The sequence below is a fragment of the Vulpes vulpes genome, chromosome 14 (assembly GCF_048418805.1).
Source record: "Vulpes vulpes isolate BD-2025 chromosome 14, VulVul3, whole genome shotgun sequence".
Taxonomy (NCBI): Eukaryota; Metazoa; Chordata; class Mammalia; order Carnivora; family Canidae; genus Vulpes; species Vulpes vulpes.
Window position 1 is genome coordinate 4,634,477 of NC_132793.1, and position 23,195 is coordinate 4,657,671.

The window sequence follows — 23,195 nt, forward strand, 5'->3', positions numbered from 1 at the left end:
ACTTAAAAGTTTCAGGAATAGTAGAAGGAATTCCTGTCTATTTTCTACTCAGATTCATCAGCTGTGAACATTTTACCATATTCGAGTTAACATTCACTCTCTTTATTTTCACATTGTTTTCTGAGCCATTGGAGGTTAATTGTAGCCATCGAGTTGCTCTCTCTGTGGTGACTGCTGTCGCATATTTCTAACAAGGGCATTTGCCGTTTACTTATAGAATCACATGCAGTGATTGGAGTCAGGAAACTTAATTTTGATATAATACTGTTATCAAATATCTAGATTTTTAAAAAGATTTTATTTAGTTATTGCATTTGAGAGAGCAAGCACATAAGCAGGGGGAGGGACAGAGGGAGAGGAAGAGAATTCCAAACAGACCCTGCACTGAGCACAGAGCTCAACACAGGGCTTCATCCCAGGACCCTGAGATCATGACTGAGCTGAAACCAAGAGTCAGATGCTTAACCGACTGAGCTGCCCAGGTGCCCCTCTAATATCTAGGTTTTTTGTTTTTTTGTTTTTTTAAGGATTTTATTTATTCATGAGAGACACACACACACAGAGAGGGAGAGAGGCAGAGACATAGGCAGAGGGAGAAGTAGGCTCCATTCAGGGAGCCTGACATGGGACTCGATCCTGGGTCTCCAGGATCACGTCCTAGGCTGAAGGTGGTGCTAAACCGCTGAGCTACGCAGGCTGCCCTAATATCTAGGTTTTAATCAAATTGTCCAGTGGCCCTAAGAGCATCCTTTAATTCAAGGTTTTTGTCTATTTGGTTTGTTTTTAGATCTAGAATCCAACCCAGCATCATGGACTACATTTGATCGTTGTCATGTTTCTGTAGGCTCATTTAATGTCTGACAGTTTCTCAGCCTTTCTTTGCCTCTCATGATACTTTTGACAGTTTTTAAGAGTACAGCTGATTTATTGTATAGAATAAATTCACTCAGAGTTTTTAAAAATCCTCAGTGAGGTCTGAATTTTGTATAATGCTTCTTTTATATCTGCTGAGATTATAAATGCCTTTTTTCCTTTACTCTCTTTTTTCAACTTTCTTTAAAACTTCTGTTATTATAAAACATACCCCATACAGATAATTGGATGTCAAGTGTAAGGAGTTTTTATGAAGCACATGTCCACATGGTCATTACTGAGGTCTTCTGGACCTATGCCCTCCCTGCCTTCCTGACCACCACTGCCTCCCTGCCTCGTGGTGATCACCTTCAGATGTTTATGTTCATTACATCCTTAATTTTGTTTCTGGTCTTAGCACCTAAATATCTACTTCCAAATAGAATAAGTTAATTTTGTTGTTGTTGAACTTGAAATATGTGAAATCCTATAGGACATACTTTGTGGCTTTGCATGTAGGTTTGAGTTTGTTCATTTTGTAGCAGTGTTCTGTTGTTTGAAGATACTGACGCTTTGTCTGTTAGAGTAGTTCAAGTTCTCTCACTCTTAAGAAAATTGTACTATGAACAATCTAGTATATGTATATGGGTGCATATCAGTACACATCTCTGCAGGGTTATAGCCAGGCAAGAATTCTTGTGTGATGAGACATACTTGTCTTCTGCTTTAGGCGGTAGTGCCAGTTTCCCAAGTGATTGCATCAGTTGCACTCCCACTTTTGCCCTACATTTTATCTGCTGATTGGTATCGTCAGATTGTAAGATATTAGCCAATCTGGTCATGTGCTAGCATATAATGACATCATTTTGTGATTTTAATTTCCATTTTATTTATTTTTGAATTTGAACACCTTTTCATATGTTTGCTGGACATCTGTATTTCTTTTTTGTGAAGTGCCTGTTTAAAATCTTTCTTTGAAAAAAAAACTTTCTTTGGTGGGTAAAGGGAAGATGGATTGTTTCTCTTTTTATTATTGACTTGTAAGAACTCTTTGTATATTCTAGATTTCAAACCTTGGTCAGTTATGTATGGCAAACATCTTCCTTCATCCTGTGCTTGTTTCAGCTCTCTTTACAGTGTTCTTTTGGTGACCAGAAGCTGTTCATTTTGATGTAAATTTATCAACATTGACTTTTATCCTTAGTGCATTTTGAAGCTTCTTTAAAATGTCTTTCTCCACCAAAAGATCATAAACATACTGTTTTATATTGCTTTAAAAGCTCTTTTTTTTTCCTTTCACATTTAGGTCTTCGATCCGTCTGAAAGTAATTTTTGTTCATTGTATGAAGGAGGGATCCAGTCTCATTTTCTCTATTGTCACAGAACCACTTATCAAAAGTACATTTTTTCCTCGTTGCTCTGTTCTAATCCAGTCTTTAATAGCCTTTGTCTGGACTGTCTCTTTCAGTAGTCTGTTTGTCTCCCCCTTGGCCAATACCACACTGTCTTGATGACTGTAGATTTTAGTGGGTCTTGACACTTGATTAAGCAAGACTTGCCACTTTGTTTTTCTTTGATATGATTTATTATTCTTGGTCCTTTGCATTTTCATATAAATTACAACATCAGTTTATCAGATGCTAATAAAACACCTATTAGAATTTTGCTTGGGTTTGCACTGAATGAATAGGTCAGTTTGGAGAGTATTGCCCTCTTTACAATATTTAGACTTCCAATCCATAAACATGGTATATCTTTATATTTATGTAGGTTTTCTTTAACGTCCCAATAACATTTGGTCGTTTTCTCTGTAAAATTTTTGTGCTTTTTTTGCTGGTGTGTTTTAAAGGAAATCCAAGGCATCATATCATTTATCCAGCTAGAGACTTAAATCTAACTGCAGTATCATTATCACACTCAACCCAGTTTACAATAATGCCTTCCAGTTGACCAGTCTATGTTAAATTTTCCCTCAGAAATGCCTTTTTATGGTTGATTTGTTCGAATCATGATCCAGATAAGGTCCACACATTTCATTAGGTAGGTAGGCCTCTTGAGTCTTTTTTTTTTGTTTACAGGTTTTTTTTCCTTTTGGTCTTAAATCTCTTTTAATCTCTAATTGATTCTCCCTCTCATCTTCTCTCTACATCATCTGTTTGTTGAAGGGGTCATTAGTCTTGTAGAATTTTCCACATTCTGGATTCGGTGGTCATTATTCTCATGGCATAATTTAACATAATCTTTTGTCCTTTGTATTTTCTATAAACCAAAAATTACACTTGGAGACTTGATTAGATTCTGCTTCAATTTTTTTTTTTACAACAATACTTCATGTGTTGTTTTGTATACTTCTCATTACAAAACATTGGGAAACAATGTCTGGGTGTCCCACTTTTGGAGATGTTCATATTGAGCAGTGGGCGCAGGTGTTAGATTCTTTCATTATAAAATTCCCCACCAGCCTTTCTTCTCATGACTTTAGTGGTCACAAATAATCATTGTTTAGATCTGTTATCTCATTATGTGTTGGGAAATAGCAATTTTCTTTTTATTGTCTGTGAAATCTGTAGTATGGCCCCATTTTCCATTCTGTTATTGGTAATTGGTGCCTTTTCTTTTGTTTCCCCCTGCATAATTCTTACCAGAGGACTATCAAGTATATTAGTTCTGTTGAAGAATCAAGTTTTGGTTATGATATTCTCTATTGTGTGTTTATTTTCTAGTTCAGTAATTTCTGCTCTAATTTGTATTATTTTCTTTTTTGGGGAGGTATTTAGTTGCTGTTCTTTTTCTTCTTGTAAGATATGTTTAACTATTTTTTTGGTCTTTTTAAAGTAATATTTGCATTTTAAATTGTAAGATTGCTGTTAAGTGCTGTAAGTACTTCAGTGTTATATTAGGCACATCCTCACGTTCTGGTATTAATATTTTTATTACGTTTCAGTGTAAAGTATTTTTAATGTCTATAATGATTTCTCCTTTGACCAATGAGTTATTTAGAAGTACGTTGTTTAACTTCCAAATATTCGAGGCTTTTTCCAGGAATCTTTCTGTTATTTTATTCTGAGTTTAAGTCTTCTGTGGTCAGAGAACATACTTTGTATTATTTCTCGTCTTTTAAATTTTTTGGAATTATTTTATGGTGGTGAAGATTCCGTGTACGCTTGAAAGGAATGTGCATCCCAGGGTTTTTGGATAGTGTATCTTATAAATGTCAGGACAAATTGGCTGAGAACATTGTTCAGGTCTTCTATGTTCTTATTTTCTATCTACTTGCTCTGTCTGTTACTGAGAGAAGAATGTTGGAATCTCACAATTTTGGATTTTTCTATTTTTCAAATCTAACAGTTTGTGTATTTTGAAGCTCTCTTCTTGGGTACATACACATTTAGTAGTGTTCTGTTTTCTCGAATAAGTTGATCTGTCTGTGTTTGTGTAGTATCCTTTGTCCCTAGTACTATTCCTTTCTCTGAAGCTTACTGTCTGAATTTAATATATATACTTAACTTTCTTTTGATTTCTATCTGTATGTTATATTTCTGTCTATACTTTTATTTTTAACCTATCCATGTCTGGTGTTTAAAGTGTGGTTATTATAAAAGACATAGAGTTGGGTCTTGCTTTTTTACAACCGCTTCTTTTATTTATTTATTTATTTAAAAAAAATTTTTTTTAATTTATTTATGATAGTCATACAGAGAGAGAGAGAGAGAGAGAGAGGCAGAGACACAGGTAGAGGGAGAAGCAGGCTCCATGCACCGGGAGCCCGATGTGGGATTCGATCCCGGGTCTCCAGGATTGCGCCCTGGGCCAAAGGCAGGCGCCAAACCGCTGCGCCACCCAGGGATCCCCAACCGCTTCTTTTAATTTCAACATTTAGATCATGTATATTGTATATATATATATATATATTTTTTAAATATGTTATTTATTCATGAGACACACAAAAAGAGGCAGAGACATAGGAAGAGGGAGAAGCAGGCTTCCTGCGGGGAGCCTAATGCAGGACTTGTTCCCAGGACCCTGGGATCACAACCCGAGACAAGGGCAGATGCTCAGCCACTGAGCCACCTAGGTGCCCTTAGATCATGTACATTTGAAGTGATTATTGATATGGTTTGGTTTACATATGCCATCTTGCCATTTGTTTTCTATTGACTCAACTCTTCTTGCTATATTAATTTCATTATTATTCATATTATTCATTATTTCATTATTTGAAATAAGAGAATCACTTTTTTTTTTGTCCTATGGACTTTTTCTTTTTTGATTCCACTGTATCCTCGCTATGGCTTATTAGTTATGCCTCTTTTAAAAAATTGTTATTGGTTATTCTAGGGATTATAATATATTCCTCTAACTTATTACAATATATGTTGAAATAAAATGCTACCACTCTGCATACAGTGCAAGGTACAGTGTGAGAACGTGCCAGGAGTACAGAACACACTTCAGAGGGCTTCTGTGGCCGCCTCCCTGTCTTTGTGCTGTTGTTTTTCTGCATTTTGCTTCCACACGTTATACATCCCACGATACCTTGTTACTTTATTTCCTGAAGATTTGCAACTTTTAAAGTGATTAAAATGGCAAAAAAAATACACATATATTTTTAAAAGATTTATTTATTTATTTATTTATTTATTCATGATAGACATAGAATGAGAGAGAGAAAGAGGCAGAGACACAGGAGGAGGTAGAAGCAGGCTCCATGCTGGGAGCCCGACGTAGGACTCAATCCCAGGACTCCAGTATTGCGCCCTGGGCCAAAGGCAGGCGCCAAACCGCTGAGCCACCCACGGATCCCCGACAAAAATATTTTGTATATTTACCATCATTTATACCTTTTTTGTGCTTTTTATTTCTTTTTGCAAAATGCCCATTTTCACCCAGCATCCTTTTTGCTTTGAGGACTTCCTTTAACAATTCTTTTTTTTTTTTTTCCTTTAACAATTCTTGATAGCACAAGACTACTATCAGTGAATTCTCACCACTTTTGTCTGAAACAGTCTTTATTTCACTTTCATTTTTTAAATTTAATTAATAAACTTTAATTTTGAGAGCGATTTTGGATTTCAAGAAAAATTGAGCAGAAAGTACAGAGCGTTCCTGTATTCCTTAACTGCCCAAGCATGCCCAACCCCTCCAAAAGACCTTCAGCATATTAATCACACTTATTTTAAAGCCCTTGTCTGAATGTTCCCGTATCTGTGTCTGATATCCTTCTGCCTGCTTCTTGCTCGTCATCACACTCAGCTCCTCTACATTCTTCTCTTTCTTAAGGCTCTTGTCACTGGCCATCATCTTCAGTTTTCTTGCCTGCATCTGGGTCTAAACTGTGCCCTTCAGGGTAGGCTCTGGAACTGGCTCATCTTTTGGGCCAAATTCATGATAGTGACTGCATGAGATGGGTGAGGGAAGGAAGGGACAAAGACATAAGGGGTCATTTCCATGGTAAGATTTCCAGGAAACATTGCCATGTAAAATTGAACCATCCTCCTCATACTTTAAAAAATTCACAAAAATGACACGTACTTGAAACATTTAGTAATTACAGAAGTTAAAATAATGAGAGTTTCCCTTCTTCCCCTATTACAGTCTAGGGTAGTATATGCTTTCAGACTTTTCCCTAAATGAGTGTATGTATATATGAGTATATGTATTGCACATATGTACATAAATACAATTCATATTAAGAAATAGGCTCACACTGCATATAAAATGCTTCACCTCGTTTTCTCATTTACGTGAATTTTCATGGGCATCTTTCTAAGTGAGTGCATATCTATAGGTACCTTTACAAGTGCTTCCATATAGAACGCTGTTATATAGGTATAACATCATTTATTTAAACTTCCCTCCTCAGTAGACATTTAATTGCAGTTCTTTGCTTATATTGTAGTACTGATGGCTGTCACGCTATGGGGCTTACCATGGGCCAAGGACCAGGCTGTGAGCTTCCTGTGCATGAGCTCATTTAACCTTTCTAACACTTTTCTCAGTCATGCACAGCAGTTCTCTCTTCTTCTCATTAGCATAGTTGACACGGAGAAGTATTGAGGCTGATGCTTCTGGACTCTGCTTCTCCCCTGTGACCTCTTCAGGTCATTCCATAAAGCAGCCAGGTTTTCCAGAGTGTTGGTGCCAAAGCATAGATTTGTTTGAGTCTTTAGCTCTCTCCCATTCTGTATTCACTGTGGTGGATTCATCCCTCCCTGCTTCAGGGGCCCTCTCTTACCCCTCTCCTCACTTTCCTTAAGAGGGCAGGTCCCTTGTGACCACTTGGGGCTGGATGCAGATCTGTCTATCCATTCTATGGCCCTAGAAGCAGATTGGGGATCTTAGTTGCTTGATTTCCCAGGGGAGGCCAGCCTGAATGTGGTCCAGTGAAATGTAATCAGGGACTTTATAGTGTCTGTTTTCGACTTTCCCAAACCTCCTGGCTGCCAGATCTCGACCTTTCATCCCAGGGGTGGTATAAGTCTCTCCGTGGACAGGCTTGAGTTGATGGATTTCTTCCTGTAGTGTGCTGGGCCAAAAGACTACCTCTTTGAATTCACATTTCTAGTCTTTTCCAGCAAGTCAACATGGGTTTTTGACTTCAGCTAATCCTGATGCGTGTTGTCCTTGGGTTGTCAGGGGCTCAGAGGAACAGGCAGAGGCAGGCAGGGGCTCCTTTCCATTTGTTCCAAGAAGCCTTTCAGGAGTGCCTGTCCCTCTTCTGTGCCCCGAGGCCTCCAGGCCACAAGTAAGCTACTGCTGATCGCACTGATTTTTCTCCTTGTTAATGTCTTTGTTTAAAACAGCTTTACTGAGGCATATTTTTCACGTGGTAAAATACACCCATCTAAAGCATCCAGTGAGCTGAGTTTGGATAAATGTACATAGTCATGCAAACCTCGGCCATAGTCAATGTTTTAACGTTTCTGTCATTCCCTTGTTACTTGCTCATCCCTTTGCTTCAGTCTCTTGCTCCCTCCTCGCTGTGGATGGAACAACCATCAGTTTGTTTCTGAAGGCTAAGGTTTTCCTTTTTCTAGAATTTCATGTAAATGGAATCATATGGTATGTTGTGTTTTCTCTCTGGCTTCTTTTTCTTAGTAAAATACATTTGAAATTCAGCCTGTTGTTACCTCTGGGGTTCCTTTTGAGTGCCAAGTTGTACTCCATTGTGTGGATAGTTGGTGTCTTGTGTATATGTTCCCCAGTTGAAGAATGCAGAGATGTTTTTTCTACATTTTATGGCTATTGTGAATCATGCTAATATGAACATTTGTGTACAAGTCTGTGTGTGAACATAAGTTTTCATTTCATTTGGGTAAATACCTAAGAGAGAATTGCTGGGTTGAATGTATATTTAGCTTTCTGAGAAACTGCCAATTGTTTTCTAAATTACGGTGCTATTTTGCATTCCAACCAATAATGTCTGTGGGTTCCTGTTGTCCCATATCTTTGCCAGCATAGGTATTATTATTATTATCATTTTAGTTATTTTTTTCTTTTTCTCAGTTTTATTTTAATTAGGCTCCATGCCCAACGTGGGGCTCAAACTCATGACCCTGAGATCAAGAGTCGCATGCTCCACCTACTGAGTCACCCAGACACCCCATAACTTTAGTTCTTCTAGTGGATGTAGTAATACCTCTTCGTGACTTTGTATGTATGTATGTATGTATGTATGTATTTATTTAGTCTTTGTGTTTTGTTTTGCCTTTAAACTTCATTGGAAGCAGTTTTAGATTTTTTTTAAGGATTTTATTTATTTATTTGAGAGAGAGAGAGCGAGAGAGAGAGAGTACAAGTGGGTGGAGGTCCAGAGGCAGAAGCAATGCAGAACTCCATCCCTGAGATCATGACCAGAGCTGAAGGCAGACGCCTAAGCAACTGTGCCATCCAGGTGCCTGAAGCAGTTTTAGATTTATAGAAGAATTCCAAAGCTAGTACAGAGGGTTCCTTTATACCTTTAATCTTCTAATGAGATGGTTCTCAGTCAGGGCTGATTTTGCCCCCAGTAGACCTGTGGCAATGTCTAGAGACATTTTTAGTTGTCCCATCATGGGATAGAGGAGAGCCAGGGGGGATTCTGCTGATACCTAGTAGGTAAAGGCCACTCGAGATTGAGGCCACTCTTTGGATCTTTTCCTTCTGCATTTATTGGTCACTTAATTCCCACCCACTGCCATGGGGCCTCTCTTCTGTCTATCTATGCCTGAAGAATCAATCAGAAAAGGACAAAAAGGTTTTTGTCGAGTGCCAAGTGAACAGTCAACCTCCAGTGACCACCAGACTGGAATGTATGGTTCTGGTTCCTAAAGGATGGTGACCCACATTGTACGGACCATCTTTGGATGTTCCTTGATGGTCTGTCCTCCCTCTGGACAGAGGTCACGGGCTTTCCTTTATTCCTTGGTTTATTACTTGCTCTTAACACAACGCCTGTAATTAGCACACCGGCAGTCAGAGTTGCCCATGTAACCGTATGGATCATTTCTCATCCCCACAGTCAGATTATTGCCAGAGGGCTACTCGATATCCTCCGGGACTTCAGTAACAATGAGGAGGACCTCTTAACGGTAATGGAGATCGTGGTCAGGTTGTCAGAAGACGCAGGTTTGTACAAGGATTGTATACTTTTATTTTTTGTGTATTTCCAAGAAATTGTGTATAACCAATGATAGTGCATTAAAAAGAAAAACTGTGTATTAATCAATACATTTTTAAGCAATGTCTAAGCATGAATGGGTTTTGTCGTGAAGAATGGGTGTCTTATTTGGCATCAAATTATCCTTATTTTTAGAAAATTAGAATGACTAATGGCCATGAATGCTAGCTGCCCCGGCAGTTAAGGCCTTTGTAGTTCATAAGTTTTGCCAGACTGTTGGTTGCTAAGAAATATCAAATCAAAAGAAGTCTTTTGGATTAGAACAAGCCCAGTCATTAGTTTGCCTCACCTGTGATCTTTGTAGGCTAATCTTGATTTTCCTTTCTCTTTCTACCTCTCCATGATTGCTGTCCTGGGAGGAAGCATACCACGGTGCAGGAGACATGGTGTCCCTCCTGTGCTCCCCTCCACCCCACACCCCCAGGAAACAGGAGTGAGACGAGCAGGTGTTGGGGCTACCAGTACTGACAGCTGCCTGGCACCCCCCGCCCCGACCCACCCCCCATTTGTAATGATTGGTGAACAGCTTCAGAAAGTTTCAGGAATCTTATGCTTGCTTTAGATTTTGATCATTTTAACCGAAAATAGAAAAATAAGCCTTCCACATAGCTCCTGTATTCATTTAAAATATTCATATGAATATGACACAATGCTTTTAAAAAGGCCCAAGTGGATGTTTTGAGTCCTTAAATGGATTCTCTTTGTAAATGAGTCACCATTTACAGTGCTGAAGCAATTATATATTTGTGTTAAATTTAATGTGGTATATTGGAGCTAGAGCCGCTCTTTTGTTTAATGCTTTGCCTTAGAAATAATTGGGATGCGTGGATTGTGGGGGAGTGCATTTATGAAAGAATTATTTATAATGTATACATTCTGGCTGGAATTTAAATAAGCACAACCCATAGGTCTGGCATATATGCCATTAGTTGTAATGGCTTTTGGACGCTGGCCCAGCATGCAGACTTCTTGCTCCCTCCTCGATTTATATATGGCTTGTTATAATAGAGTTGTCATTCTCTCTTCCTTTTATGTTTTTATATTGCCGGATAGCTTATTAGCTTTTTAAGCCTGTCTGTAGCATAAATACTCTAAATGGGAAATGATTTTTAAACTGCATTTGTCTAATTTCCTTGATGAAGTATTTTAGTAAGAAAAGCTAGAAACTCTCACTATACACTCTATAAGATGCTTGGCTTATTCTTATATAATTCTTTTCTGATTTTTTATTGCTGCAGAGCCCACAGTGCGGAATGAACTGATGGAACAGATTCCTCCTATTGCTGTTTTTTTACAAGAAAACAGATCAAATTTTCCAGTGGTGCTTTCTGAATATCTCACACCGATTGTGGTGAGGTACCTCACGGATCCAAACAACCAGGTGTGAAAAACTGTGACCTTAAGATCTGTGCAGCAAATTCTCCTTAGTCTTATTTTAGCTGATATTCATAATTCTGAGAACAGCTTCTCAGAGTTAAGCGAGTCAAGAACAAAAGATCTGTTTGTGCGCAGTTCCTCCAGTCACGAAGGCAGATAGACAGCACTCATTCTTATTATCATGAGATATTTCTTTTTTTAAAACTTTTTATTATGGAAATTTTCAAACACACAGCAGTAGAGAGAATATTAAAATGAATGTCCATGTACTCTTCAGCCAGCTTCGACCATCATTAACATTTGACCAGTCTGTTTTCATTTATCTTGAGATAATCCAACCCAGATAAAAGCATTTCCCAGATACCATATCATTTTAACCGTAAATGCCTTAGTATTATTATTACCCTCTGAGAAATACAGACACTTTTAAAAAGAAACATAATAGCAATCCCACTGTATAAAAATTATCAATAAATTCTTAGTATCATTTTAATCTTTAGTCATTGTTCAAATTTCTCCAATTTTCTCAGAAATCTGTTTTTGTTTTCTTGTTTTTTTTTGTGGGCAGTCTCTTTAAATCAGAATTCACATGAGGTCCACACAGTGCATTTGGTTGATGTGCCTTTTAAATCTCTTTTAATTTATAATTGTTCATCCTCCCCTTTACTCCACTGGTCTAGGAAACTAGGTCAGTAGCCTGTAGGACTCCCCACCTTTGGGATCTAGCTGATCACATCCCCATAGTGTGGTTTAAAATGTTCCTCTATTCCCAGTACTTCCTCTAAGCGGCAGGTTAAGTCTAGAGGCTTGGTCAGATTCAGAGTTTTGTGCAGTGTAACGGGAATCCTTTTTAGGTGCTGCTATGTTTTCCTGCTGCATCAGATTGGGAAGCAGAAAAGCCGTGTAACCACTGGATTTGGGTTTTGTCAGTCTTATCTGTTCTTTACAAAATTCTTTGCCATAAGTTTGTATTGATATTTCCAAAATCGAACTTAGGATTATAGGGCTTTTACTTACTTGATTTTATATTCATAACTTTTTTTTAAAAAAGATTTTATTTATTCATGAGAGACACAGAGAGAGAGAGAGACAGAGAAACAGGCAGAAAGAGAAGCAGGCTCCATGCAGGGAGCCCGATGTGGACTCGATCCTCGGGCTCCATGATCAGGCCCTGGGCTAAAGGCGACGCTAAACTGCTGAGCCACCGGGCTGCCTATTCATAATTTTTTTTTCTACACAGTATATAAATCTTGCTTCTTCGTGGCATTAATGTGTTTGTGTGTCCAAAATAAAAATACTGGTATGATTGCTAACAGTATGATTACTAACTGTGGTAGGATAACTGAATATAGTTTGAGATTTCTTTGCTGTTCTTTTTGTTTTGGGGCTGTCTCCTACTGGAGATGCACAGTCATATTAACGTTAATATTAGTGAGACTGTGTTTCAAACTCATTTGTATTAATCTTTCTCTTTGTGCCTGAACTCCCAACTTAATCCACAGTTAGGCTCATTTATTTTTTTTTTAGGAATTGCCTTAGCTTTTACATTTGATTTAATTTAGACTTCTAATTATTTAAAATGTTTTTACATAATTCAAGTCAAAACTATAAGACAAAATACATTCACAAAAATCTGACTTCTGGGATGCCCAGATGGCTCAGTCGGTGTCCAACTCTTGGTTTCAGCTCAGGTCATGATCTCAAGGTCATGAGATCAAGCCTCCATGTTGGGCTCCACGCTCAGTGCAGAGTCTGCTTGAGGTTCTTTCTCCCTCTCTCTCCCCCCTGCCCCTCCTCCCTCTCTAAAATAAATAAATACAATCTTTAAAGAAAAAAAAAAAAGAAAAATCTGACTTCCATCCCTACCTCCCCCATCTGTTCCCTCCCTCCCCTGTACATAGCCATTTTTTCTAGGTTTTCATTTATTCTTAGCTTTAAAAAATACTATTAACTTTAAGCACTTATGCATATGTCCTTGTGTTCTGTACCTCATTACTTTCTCAGATATAAAGTGGCATACTGTTTATGATGCTCTGTCCCTTGCTTTTTTTCCCCACTGTCCAGCGTATTCTGCAGATCAATCCATAGCAGTCTAGGCCAAGCTTTCTCTTCCCTTTTTCCAGCAGCATCATACTCCACTGGGCATAGCTTATTGACAGACATTTGGGTTATTTTGTCACTTTAAAATTATTGCAGCAAGGGATGTGTGAGTGGCTTAGTGGTTAAACGTCTGCCTTTGGCTCAGGTCGCGATCCTGGGTCCGGGGATTGAGTCCTGCATCAGGATCCCCGCAGGGAGCCTGCTTCTCCCTCTGCCTATGTCTCTGCCTCTCTCTCTGTGTATCTCATGAATAAATAAATAAAATCTTAAAAAAAAAGTCGTAAGTAGCTTTGTAGGCTTTCTATTTCTGTGAGTTATTGTGGAAGTGGATTTGCACAAAGGCAAAATGTATTTATAATTTTGGGGGGTCATGAAGCAGGGAGAGGGAGAAAGAGAAAATCCCAAGCAGGGCTCCACGCCCAGCACAAAGCTGGACATGGGGCTCGATCTCATGACTCTGAGATCATTACCTCAGCCAAAATTGAGTTGGATGCTTAACTGAACCCCCCAGGCTCCCTTGTATTTATAATTTTTAATGATATGCCACGTTTTCATTATTGTTATTTTCAAGAAGTTCTAGTTTCAGCTTGTATTTTTCCCTTAATCTAAGCATTTTTAAAGAGCAAATACTCTGTTATACTATGACACGATTAAATGTGGTGTTTAAATAAGGAAGAAAGTCCTCCTATTTCCACTCTCCTGATGTCAGTATTGTGATTATCTTTGCATTTTCTTCTTCAGGTGCTTCCATTTTTTCCCACATGTGTCTAATCATAATGTGATGCGGTCTCTCCCATTCATTCATTTATTCCGATGGCTTCTGAGTGCCTGTTATGAGCCAAGCGTGTTGCTTTGTGCTGGGGATAAAGACATGAGTAGGACAGATTTCCTGCCCCAGAAAGCTCACCGGCGTGTAGTAGACATTGTACATCTTCATAATCTTCGTATTTTTACTTTTGTTGAATGCTTAGCTTTCTTTCAGGCTTTTGGTGCAGTGGATGCAGTGAGCACTATAAAGGATGCAGTTTTATTCTTCCATTCACTGTTCTTTTCTTTTGGATATATTCTTGAAGATGAGATTGTACTGGGTCAAAGAACTTGACATTTCTTTGACCTTTGTCATATATCATTGCCATCTCTTTGGTTCCAGAAGGGGAGAGGCTGGAACTGTGATTCGACCCCAGCTCCTTGCCTGTCCCTCCCTGCTCTGCTGCCACCCTGAGCCTTCTGGTCCTGGAGGTCTATGGCTCCCATCTCCATCCCCCATCCTCCTCTTTCTGGCCTCCCCATCCACACCCCCCATTTTTGTCTTTTTGACAGTGCCTCTACCTCTCTGGCTCTGCCTGCCCACCCATCCGCAACCCACAGACTCCCACGTCTTGATTAGTGCCATCGTAGATTTCTAGATTCTGATCGCAGCCAGACTCACAGTACTGCCTGCTGACCCTTCCACTTGTCCCTCCTCAGCTGGCCTGACATTATCCAAGGCAGCTCTTTCAGACCTTTGCCACTGTCATCAAACCTCTCCACCTTGCCATGCTGTACACCAGACGAGTGACCTTGCCTTTTACTTCACCCAGAAAATAGAGGCCTTTGGTCTTCATCTGCTCTCTCAATGGGTGGACCCACCACATACTTCCTTCAGTTTCCTGGAGCCACAGCCTGGGGCCATCCAAATCCTCCCTCCTCCCCCTCATGCCCAGTTAGACCTTACCATGCCTCCTTCATTTCCATAATAAACATATAACTCTTGGGTACACCCCCTCTTCTCCGTTCCTGTCACCTTTAAACACAGAAATGTGGCAGTGTCAGATCTTCCTGAAACTTTTTCCTTCAGACTCTATAATGCCTTCAGGCACAGCCAACTCCTTCGTGGGCCACCCATCTCTGTCCCGCCATGATGCCACTGCACCTGTGCCTCTCTTCTGTTTTACCCATGCTGGCAGCCTTGCTCCTTCCAGATGTCCCTCCTCTCCATCTCTGCCTCACTTTAACTGAGGCCAGCCCTTGCAGACATCCCCCGCTATGGGGGGACCACAGGGTCCCTGAGGAGGTAGGATTCTGAATTCCACCAAGAATCAGATTCTTTTGCCTGTGGGAGTGGGTCTGTGAGGTCCTGCCAAGCATTTGCGGCTCAGGCCTCCCTCTTCTCACCAGGCACTCTTCAGGGCCATTGCACTTTGCAGTGACTCATGGGAGGTATGAAATCACAAAATCAGGCATGATAGCAGTATCATTACTATGGTTGCCGGTACTGCTAACAGCTTGAGCTCTCTGTGTGATGTACCATGCTCCAGGATTAGCAAGGATTATCTTGTTTCCTCTTCCTAACCACCCTGTGACATGTGGGCATGCTCATTACTTCCTCTGTTTTAGAGGTGCGGGAGCCGGGGTGCAAAGAAATGTGATTGTGTGTGTGCAGGATGCGGCTGAGCTGGAGAGGGAGCCCAGGATGCCAGGCCTGGTTTCCTGAGGTGCACATGGTGTTATGTGTTGGGATTGCCCGGGCTCTTCTGGATGTTATGATGAGTATTTTCTCTCCCATTTTAGACTCTGAGCACTGGCTGTAGGAATTGTGTCTGACTTGATTCATCCCTGGGGCCTAGCACAGGGCCTGGTACCTGGTAGAGTTGTAGTAGAACTGTGGCACTGAGTCAGCTGTCAACTCTCCTCTTGCTGGTATGGCCATATTTCTTCAGCTGTCCTGAGCTACTTGCCTTCTGTCACAGGGGGAAGGGGGTTATCTCTCTGTTCCCATCTTCTTGTCTCATAGCTGGCTTATTTTTCCAGTTTCTCTCATTGGCTATTCTCTTTGGATTTTCATATGCCTACATCTCCTCAACCCTCTGCGCTCTGGCCGTTACCCTGAGTGTACCACCACTCCCTTCTCCACTGCCAAGCTTCTTGAAAGGAGTCTGTATAGCCTCTACCCTGCATGGGCTCCCAGCCAGGCAGGGTCACCACCCTGCAGCCAATGGCCCAAGAGCCAGCTGAGAGGTGTCTTGCCACAGACTTAACTCATCTCACTATGAAATCTGGTCTCTTTGTGTCTTCAAAAATTTGTTTTTTTAAAATCCACGAAATATTTTAATCACACGAGAGGACTGTGTAATAAATACCATATACCTACTACACTCACTCAGCAAATGTTTAACTTTTGTAATTTTGCTTTAGACCTGTTTAATTTTTTTAATATACAGGTTATAGATATGGTTAAGGCTCTGCTGTGCCCTCCCCTTGCCATCTCTTCTCTCCTTCCCCTTTTGTAGGAAACCACTACCCTCAGCCCAGGGTGTCCTTCCCATCCAGAGTTTTATGGTCCTACCACTTGTGTAAGTGGCCGTGAATAAGAGAGCATCCTGTTTTAGGTGCTTTAAAACCTTATATAAATGGCATCAGACTGTGCTTTCCATTCTGCCACTTGCTTTTATCCGTCTGTTTTTAAGATCTCTCCATATTGATCCTAAGAGCTCGTGGTCATTCATTTTAACCGTGTGATGGTATTGCATTTATATTCTTGCCACAATTTATTTATCTATCCAGTGACTTCTTTTTTGGCTTTTACTTGATTTTTTTGCACCATTTGTCACCATTAACGACTTTTGGGTTTTTGAAGATACGTTTTTCGGCTGCCTCTTAGATATTTAATGTTGCTCTCCCCAATGACAGGATGCAAAAGTGACCAGGACGTGTTCTCTGTTCCTCCTGGAGCTCATCGGTAGATTGATGTGCACTGAGATCGTCTTACCACTTACATCCCTCTCTTGGCGACTAGTTACAGGAGTTCAGTAACAGGAAAGTGGTATTCGTTTTGGGGAGACCGGACCCCACACACTGTTCTGAGCCTTCATGTGTTTAGGTCGTGTCACCCCACAGCTGCCCTGAGAGGCAGGTACTGTCCTTGTGAACTTCTATAGACAAGAAGCCGCGGCTCAGAGAGCACTCAGCCCCTGGCCCCAGAAGGCCCAGTTAGTGACTACAGGATGCAGATGGGGCACTGCCTGGAGACCACTGCAGGGTTTCCTGTGGGTGACCCAAGTGTCCTGCCACTTCCCTTCCCAGGCTCCAGCACTGGCCCGGGCTCTGGCCTGCCCTCCAGACTGTTGTCTGGTCTTTCTCTTATAGTGCCAGGATTCCCCTGGTGGTCTTGTCTGCTTCCAGGAGCCTGGCCAGAGCCTCATGCACGTGGCTGTCTCTCCCCCAGGCCTCTGGAGTTCAAGAGTCTGCACTGACCACTGGTGGTTCTCCTGAGGCCTCCATTGCTCACATCGGGCCCCCAAGCTCAGATACCCACCCTAGTTCTCTTTATCCTCAGTCTTGCTTCTCTTCATTTTTTCTTTTTGGTGATTTGGTGGCCTGAGCCAAAGACCCCAGGGTTATGTTTGGTTTTCCAGGATCATCTTTAGTGACAAGCTGAGCTCTCTTTGGCAGCGTCTCTCCCACCTCCCCTCTCATTTCTGGGTCCCGCTCCCCGAATCCATGCCTGGACCAGAGCGTCCCTTCCCGGGAGCCCCTGCCTGCTCTCGCAGCTTTCAGAGCCGCTTGAGGCTTCCACGCTGTCCCCCTCATTGAAGCCGTGTGTGCTTTTGTCACTCTGCCTTCCAACCCTTGGGGCTCCCAGGGGCCCTGGCATAATGTCCAGAGGCCCTGGCCCTGCCTCCCCCAGGTTGCCTGAGGTGCTGTCACCTGACTTGCCCCACATCCCCAGGGTTCATCTCTTATCTTTGAGCCCACTGTCCTCTCCATGTTCCTTGCTCGCTCTAACAGTCTGCAGGGGCAGCTGGAACAAAGCACCACAAGTGGGGTGCTTAACATAGCAGGCATTTATTCTCTTAGATTGGAGGTTGCAAGTCCAAGCTTGGGGCAGCGTCTGGGTCATGCTCACTCTAGAGGCTCCAGGGGAGAATCTGTTCTTTGCCTCTCCCAGCTTCTGGAGGTGCCGACCTCCTTGGCCTCCAGCTGCATCGCCCCAGCCTCTGCTCCTGTTTTCCTTTGGCCTTCTGCTGTCTGTTCTCTCCCCTTGCCTTTCTCTTATAAAGACACTTGTGATTGCCCGGGTTGGGTCACCGAGTAATCCTGGATGACCTCCAGGTCCTTCATGTGACCCCCAATCACATTGCAGACACTCTTTTTCCACAGAAGGTCCTATTCAGAGATTCCAGAGATTGGATGAACACATAATGTTTGGGGTCCACCCCTTACCCCGCTGCCCTCAGCAGGCTTCTGACTGCCTTTGCCATTTGCTCCATGTCCACTGAGCGCCTGCTGCCCCTGCCTGCAGCATCCTCCCAGCCCTGCTGCCACCTGGAACTGGGTCTTGTGGTGAGTGGCCAATGGGTTTGGCCCTCCTGGGCTGTGTTCCTCTCATGTTCGCTGCTCCTGGCATGTGCCAGAAGTTCAGTAAGCATCTGACACCTGAATTATTGGGGACTTTTTCTGCCTCTGGCTGGACAGTGCGCATCCTGTCACCCAGGCCTGGTAATATTGCTGGAGCATCACCTTTCCTCTGCCCGCCCCTCCTGCCAGGGCTGTTGCAGTGACTACCTGGCTGACCTTCTCTGCCCTCAGCCTTTCATCGCCTCCAGTTGACTTGGAACACCGCTACCGGAATGATCTTTCTAAAATACCGTTTTCATCTTGTCACTTGTTTGGAAGCTTCCACGTCAGAGCGCCTCTGTGGGTTCTTTTGTAAATGCCAGTGGTCTGCTAACCTGCCACTCTGTCTACATGCTCTGGGTCATGCAAGAGCATGCAAGAACATTGCTCTTTCCTGCTTCACCATCACTGCAAGGTGCTACATCTTCCATTCCTTGCTCTGTAAATTGGAGTTTCCTCTGCTTTCATATCCTCAGATATGTCCTCTGTCCAGCTTCTTGGGGTCCCTCTGTGTTCTAGTGCTGGCTTGCCCCACACAGACTGTGAAGAGCTTACAGCTTGTCAGCCTTCCTTTTCTCTGGACTGAGGAGGTTTCTGAGTCCTGCCTTGTCAGGGCACATCTCTGGGCCCCTGCCCTATGGCCTTCTGTGTACTTGTGGGCATGTGTCTGTGCAGATATCTGGGGTACGAGCCGTGAGGAAAAAGTGAGGGGTGCTGTTGGAGGGCAGATGGGAGTAGGGGGTTCCAAGGAAGGAGATGTTTGGCCCGAAAAGAGAGGAATGGTAGGAACCAGCCTAGCAGAGGGAGCAGTATATTCTGAGACCTCAGGGAGGATGTACAGGTGGAGGGCCAGACGCCCTGTGTGGAGGGAGTTTGGTCTGGATCCCAAGAGCACTTTAGCACATTTGGTGTTTCACCTTTTGCCTTTTTTCCTCTTCTAGGTTAGAAAATCGAGTCAGGAAGTGCTCTTGATTCTTCTGGAACAAGATCTGATTTCCCAGCACGATATTGAAAACAAAGTGTGTCCAATCCTGCTGGCGCTCTCTGCCCCGGACAGTGATGACGAATATAAAGCAGAAGCTGTGAACGTGAGTCTGTCTAGGAAACAACAGCCCCACATCTTGATGGATTGTCCCATAATTTGAGGTGTGCATGACTTGAAGGATCACGTGTGTTCAGGGTTGGCCAGCACTTTTCCCTTAAACAGTGCAGCTGGTGATATGGCCTTGGTCAGAGGAAATTCACAGCTCAGATCTGAGCTTGTTTGGGAAGTGATTATCTTTAGATCACCAGTTATTTTAAGATGGCAATGCTGTCAGAATCAAAGGAGTTCCGGCAGAGGTGAGGCAAGATACAGAATTGTATAGGTAAATCAGTCTTTTGACCCACTGGGATCATGATCCTTGTTTCCCAAAGTATGGAACCCAGTCTAGTATGGGAGATTTTAGGTTGTGTTTGGGCAGTTCAAGAAAATCCACTAGACAAGGTTGTCTGTGTTTAGGTTAGGATAAGACGCAGGTAGGTAGGTAGGTAGGTATGTGAGCAGATTTGAAAGAGTCCACTCTGAAGAGTGCAGGTGTAGCCAGAATGTCCACAGCAGTTTGGGACATGTCCTATTGAAGTATCTGCTCATACCAGTTGGAGGTGTGCAGTGAAAGGACTAGTTAGTACAAATACTAAATTTCTTCTTTTAATACTTAATTTTGTGGTATCCTTGGGCTGATAAGATTCTATACCCATTGTAAAGTGACTATAGAGTCAAGGACTTTCTACTTGCTCCTAGAACCCTCATTCACAAAGTAGTGGCTGATAAGTTAGCAGTAGCTTTCACGTATCACCCCGATAAAGACTCCCCGGCTTATCCTCGTGCCTTCTCCTTTGTGGCCCAAGGGAAGGTCCTCCTTGGCCATCTTGTTTTCTGGGGCTGGTCCCCTCTACTGACCCCTGTAGATGGTGCTGCACAGAACATCCCCCTCCGTCTCTCTTAAAGAAGTAAAGACTCAGGATTATTCCAGCATTTTAGGAAAATCATACAAAAGGATTAAAAAAAAATCATAGGCCTTCCTTATGAGTACAATAAGATATAGAAGATAATTGTTTTCTTGGTTGGAAAAGGATGACGTTGGAGAAAGGAATTCTTTTTCAAAGTGAGGAAACAGCGCGCAGAGCTAAGAAATTGTATTATAGCATCAGGGCATTTGGCAATTATTCTTCATTTATGTAAAAGTTTTCCTCAACTATGAGTTACAGGGCTGGCTTTTTAAACTAATTTAAGTTTTTGCATATTCCATATGTTTATAAGATGAATCAGGCTGAAGAATAATTGATTATTAAAATTCAAATTCTCCAGGGTTCTTTTATAAATTTCAAGTTTCTCTATAAGAAATTAAATTTATTTTGCAAAATGAACCTGGATAATATCATTTAGTTGGAATATTTGGCAGTTGAGCTGTGAACTTTGCCAGCTAGATCTTCTTCTTTGTTGGAAAGTTGGTTAGGCAAGTTTCCAAGGTTACGACCGATAACCAAATATCTTATCCCTCACGACTGATGGTAGCATGAAAAATAATGCTCAAGGCATTTTTGCATGATTTTTATTTTGTTTTGTTTTCAACCACTCCATTCTTGCCGGCAGTATTCTTTTTCTCCTCCTCCTCCACCTCCTCCCTCTTCTTTTTCTTCGTCTGGTGAAAATATTTGGAAAATATAACAAGCCTTCAAAAAGCTATCTCCACAAGTCACTTACAGAACAAATTAGTTCACATAAATTCTATTTTTCATTCTAAGTGAGTGGCTGATATCATTACTTGAATGTGTAAGCTTTCAAATGTGGCTGTAGAGAACAATTAGTCTTGAACCCTTCTCAGGCTGAGATACACCTACGTGTCAGGGTATTTCTGGAGGAGCTCCATTTCTCTCTCCACAGAGCCCTGTTGGAAGCAGGATTGGGGGTGCCTTGTGAGGCCCCTGCATGCTTTGGTTAAGATTTGGAAGCTGTTCTATATTCCTTTCCTGGAGCCCTGAGGCCAGGGGAAGGGTTCTAGAAGGATCTCTCACTCCTTGGGCACCCAGTGTCAAGGAGCACAGAGAACTCTGTTCTTGTTAGCTAGGAAATGGCCATTGGGTAGAGAGAGGCTTTTGTTCCTCAAGAAGCAACCCACAGGTGTGATTTGGGGAGTTCCCCAAGGAGGGCAAGGTTCTCAACTGGTCTGTGAGTGCTCCCTCCTCCCCCCTCTTCAAACAGTGTGGGCATCCACATGTGCCTGCAAGGAGGTGATGGGTGAGGAGAGAAGCCAGTCATACTGCTCCAACGCCCTCGTGTTTTGGGCTCTCTTTCCAGCCACGTGGTGTGAGTGTTGCTGTAGTCGACCGTCTGTAGACGTGCACCCCCCCCAATGCAGTGTGGTTCCAGAAGAATTGCTCGTTGCCCAGAGGAACCTGCATGCCTCCATGGGCAAAATGTGCGTTTGTGCTCTCTCCTTTTCATTCTCGTTAGGGGTTACAATCAGTTGATTCTGGTCCCGGCAACCCTAGTGCATACTTGATTAGGGAAATCAGAGGTAGCCAACTAGACATGGCCTGGGCATTTTTAAATTGAGTTATGCAGTGTAAATTACAGGCTGTTTCTTACATCCTGCTTTCTCACAGACATGAGCATTTTGGTTTTTGAAATCTTTCTCTATATGGCAGACAGTGTTCGTGACTCCCTCCTTCATGCAGTCAGAAGGCTGGCTTCATATCTGTCTTATGTCATTTAGCAATTGAATTGTGAACCTGCCTGGTTTATTTCTCCTTCAGAAGTGTGAGCTTCTAAACACAGGTGTCTTTCCGCCATTGGCACCCAGCACAGTGCCAGGCCCAGAGTCAGTACTAAATAAATGTTAGTTTGTTGAATGAATGAATCGGTAAAAACTGGAAACGCTGCCTCCTGTAATTATATCTAGACAGCATAAACAGGCCACCAGAGACCAATTATAATTCCTCTTGCTTGCAGGAAGGCCATTAGCATTCTGAGATTATAACTAATTGTCAGAAGCCTATTTTTCTCTCTCAACACGTTTTCACATTAAGGCTTCCTCATTTTTTTGTCGTCATTCCTATTTTTAAGCTCATTTTTATTTGTGCATTTATTTAAAAAGAATGTTGTGGTTATGTATTATAAAGAATAGTTGGCTCCAAGCAACTAAGTGAAGATCGTCATTCCATGCAAGTAGTTCCCAGGGCCACAGGAATATCATTTCTTGTCACTTGGTGTGCTGGCTGGCTTTTAATGATTCTGGATTTGTTTTATACGGGTAGTAATAAGGTCATGTGGGTGTGGCTGATGGAGAGGGGTAGACCGAGAGACTGGGCACTCTTCACTTGCCTGTTACCCTGGATACGGGAGCTCTGCGTGCTTATTTATTGTGGCCACCACTCTGTACAACTCCTGCCTCAAGTCAGGTCAGAGAGATGCTCAGAAGACTCAAACCTTTTCGTGTTGTGGGGATAATGTCCCCTCCCCGGTCCCCTCCTTCCCGCCAGTCAGTGTGCTTTTCCTCCCTTCTTCTCTGCTGTGTGCAGATTCCCAGCAGAGCAGTGGGTGAGCTGCTAACCCAGGATCTTTTTCTGCTGAGGCAGTGTGTGCAGTGGGAAGAGCAGACCTCAGAGACAGGAAGTCCTTCCCTCCTTCCTCCTTCCATCTTTTGTTCTTTTTTGGCGGAGGATGGGGTGAGGAGTGGGAGAGTTTTTTAAAAATTTTGGGGGGTGACTTCATTTTGTTTTCATTTTAAACTTACAGATAATTTTCAGGAGTGAGCTCTTGAACTCTTGTATACCCTCTATCCAGGTT

General features: G+C 42.2%; 1 protein-coding gene across 5 annotated transcripts in view; it reads left to right on the forward strand.

The window, feature by feature from the left end:
• Positions 1-23,195, forward strand: part of LOC112932177 (serine/threonine-protein phosphatase 4 regulatory subunit 1-like) — an 84,034-nt gene that overhangs the window by 32,292 nt on the left and 28,547 nt on the right. For all 5 annotated transcript variants that reach the window (XR_011996848.1, XR_011996849.1, XM_072735522.1 and 2 more), the window contains 3 exons: positions 9,353-9,459; positions 10,750-10,892; positions 19,306-19,452. Coding sequence is in view for 3 of the 5 variants with exons in the window: in XM_072735522.1 (XP_072591623.1) it covers positions 9,353-9,459; positions 10,750-10,892; positions 19,306-19,452 (397 nt within the window). In the remaining 2 variants the exon portion in view is untranslated. The remainder of the gene's footprint in view (positions 1-9,352; positions 9,460-10,749; positions 10,893-19,305; positions 19,453-23,195) is intronic.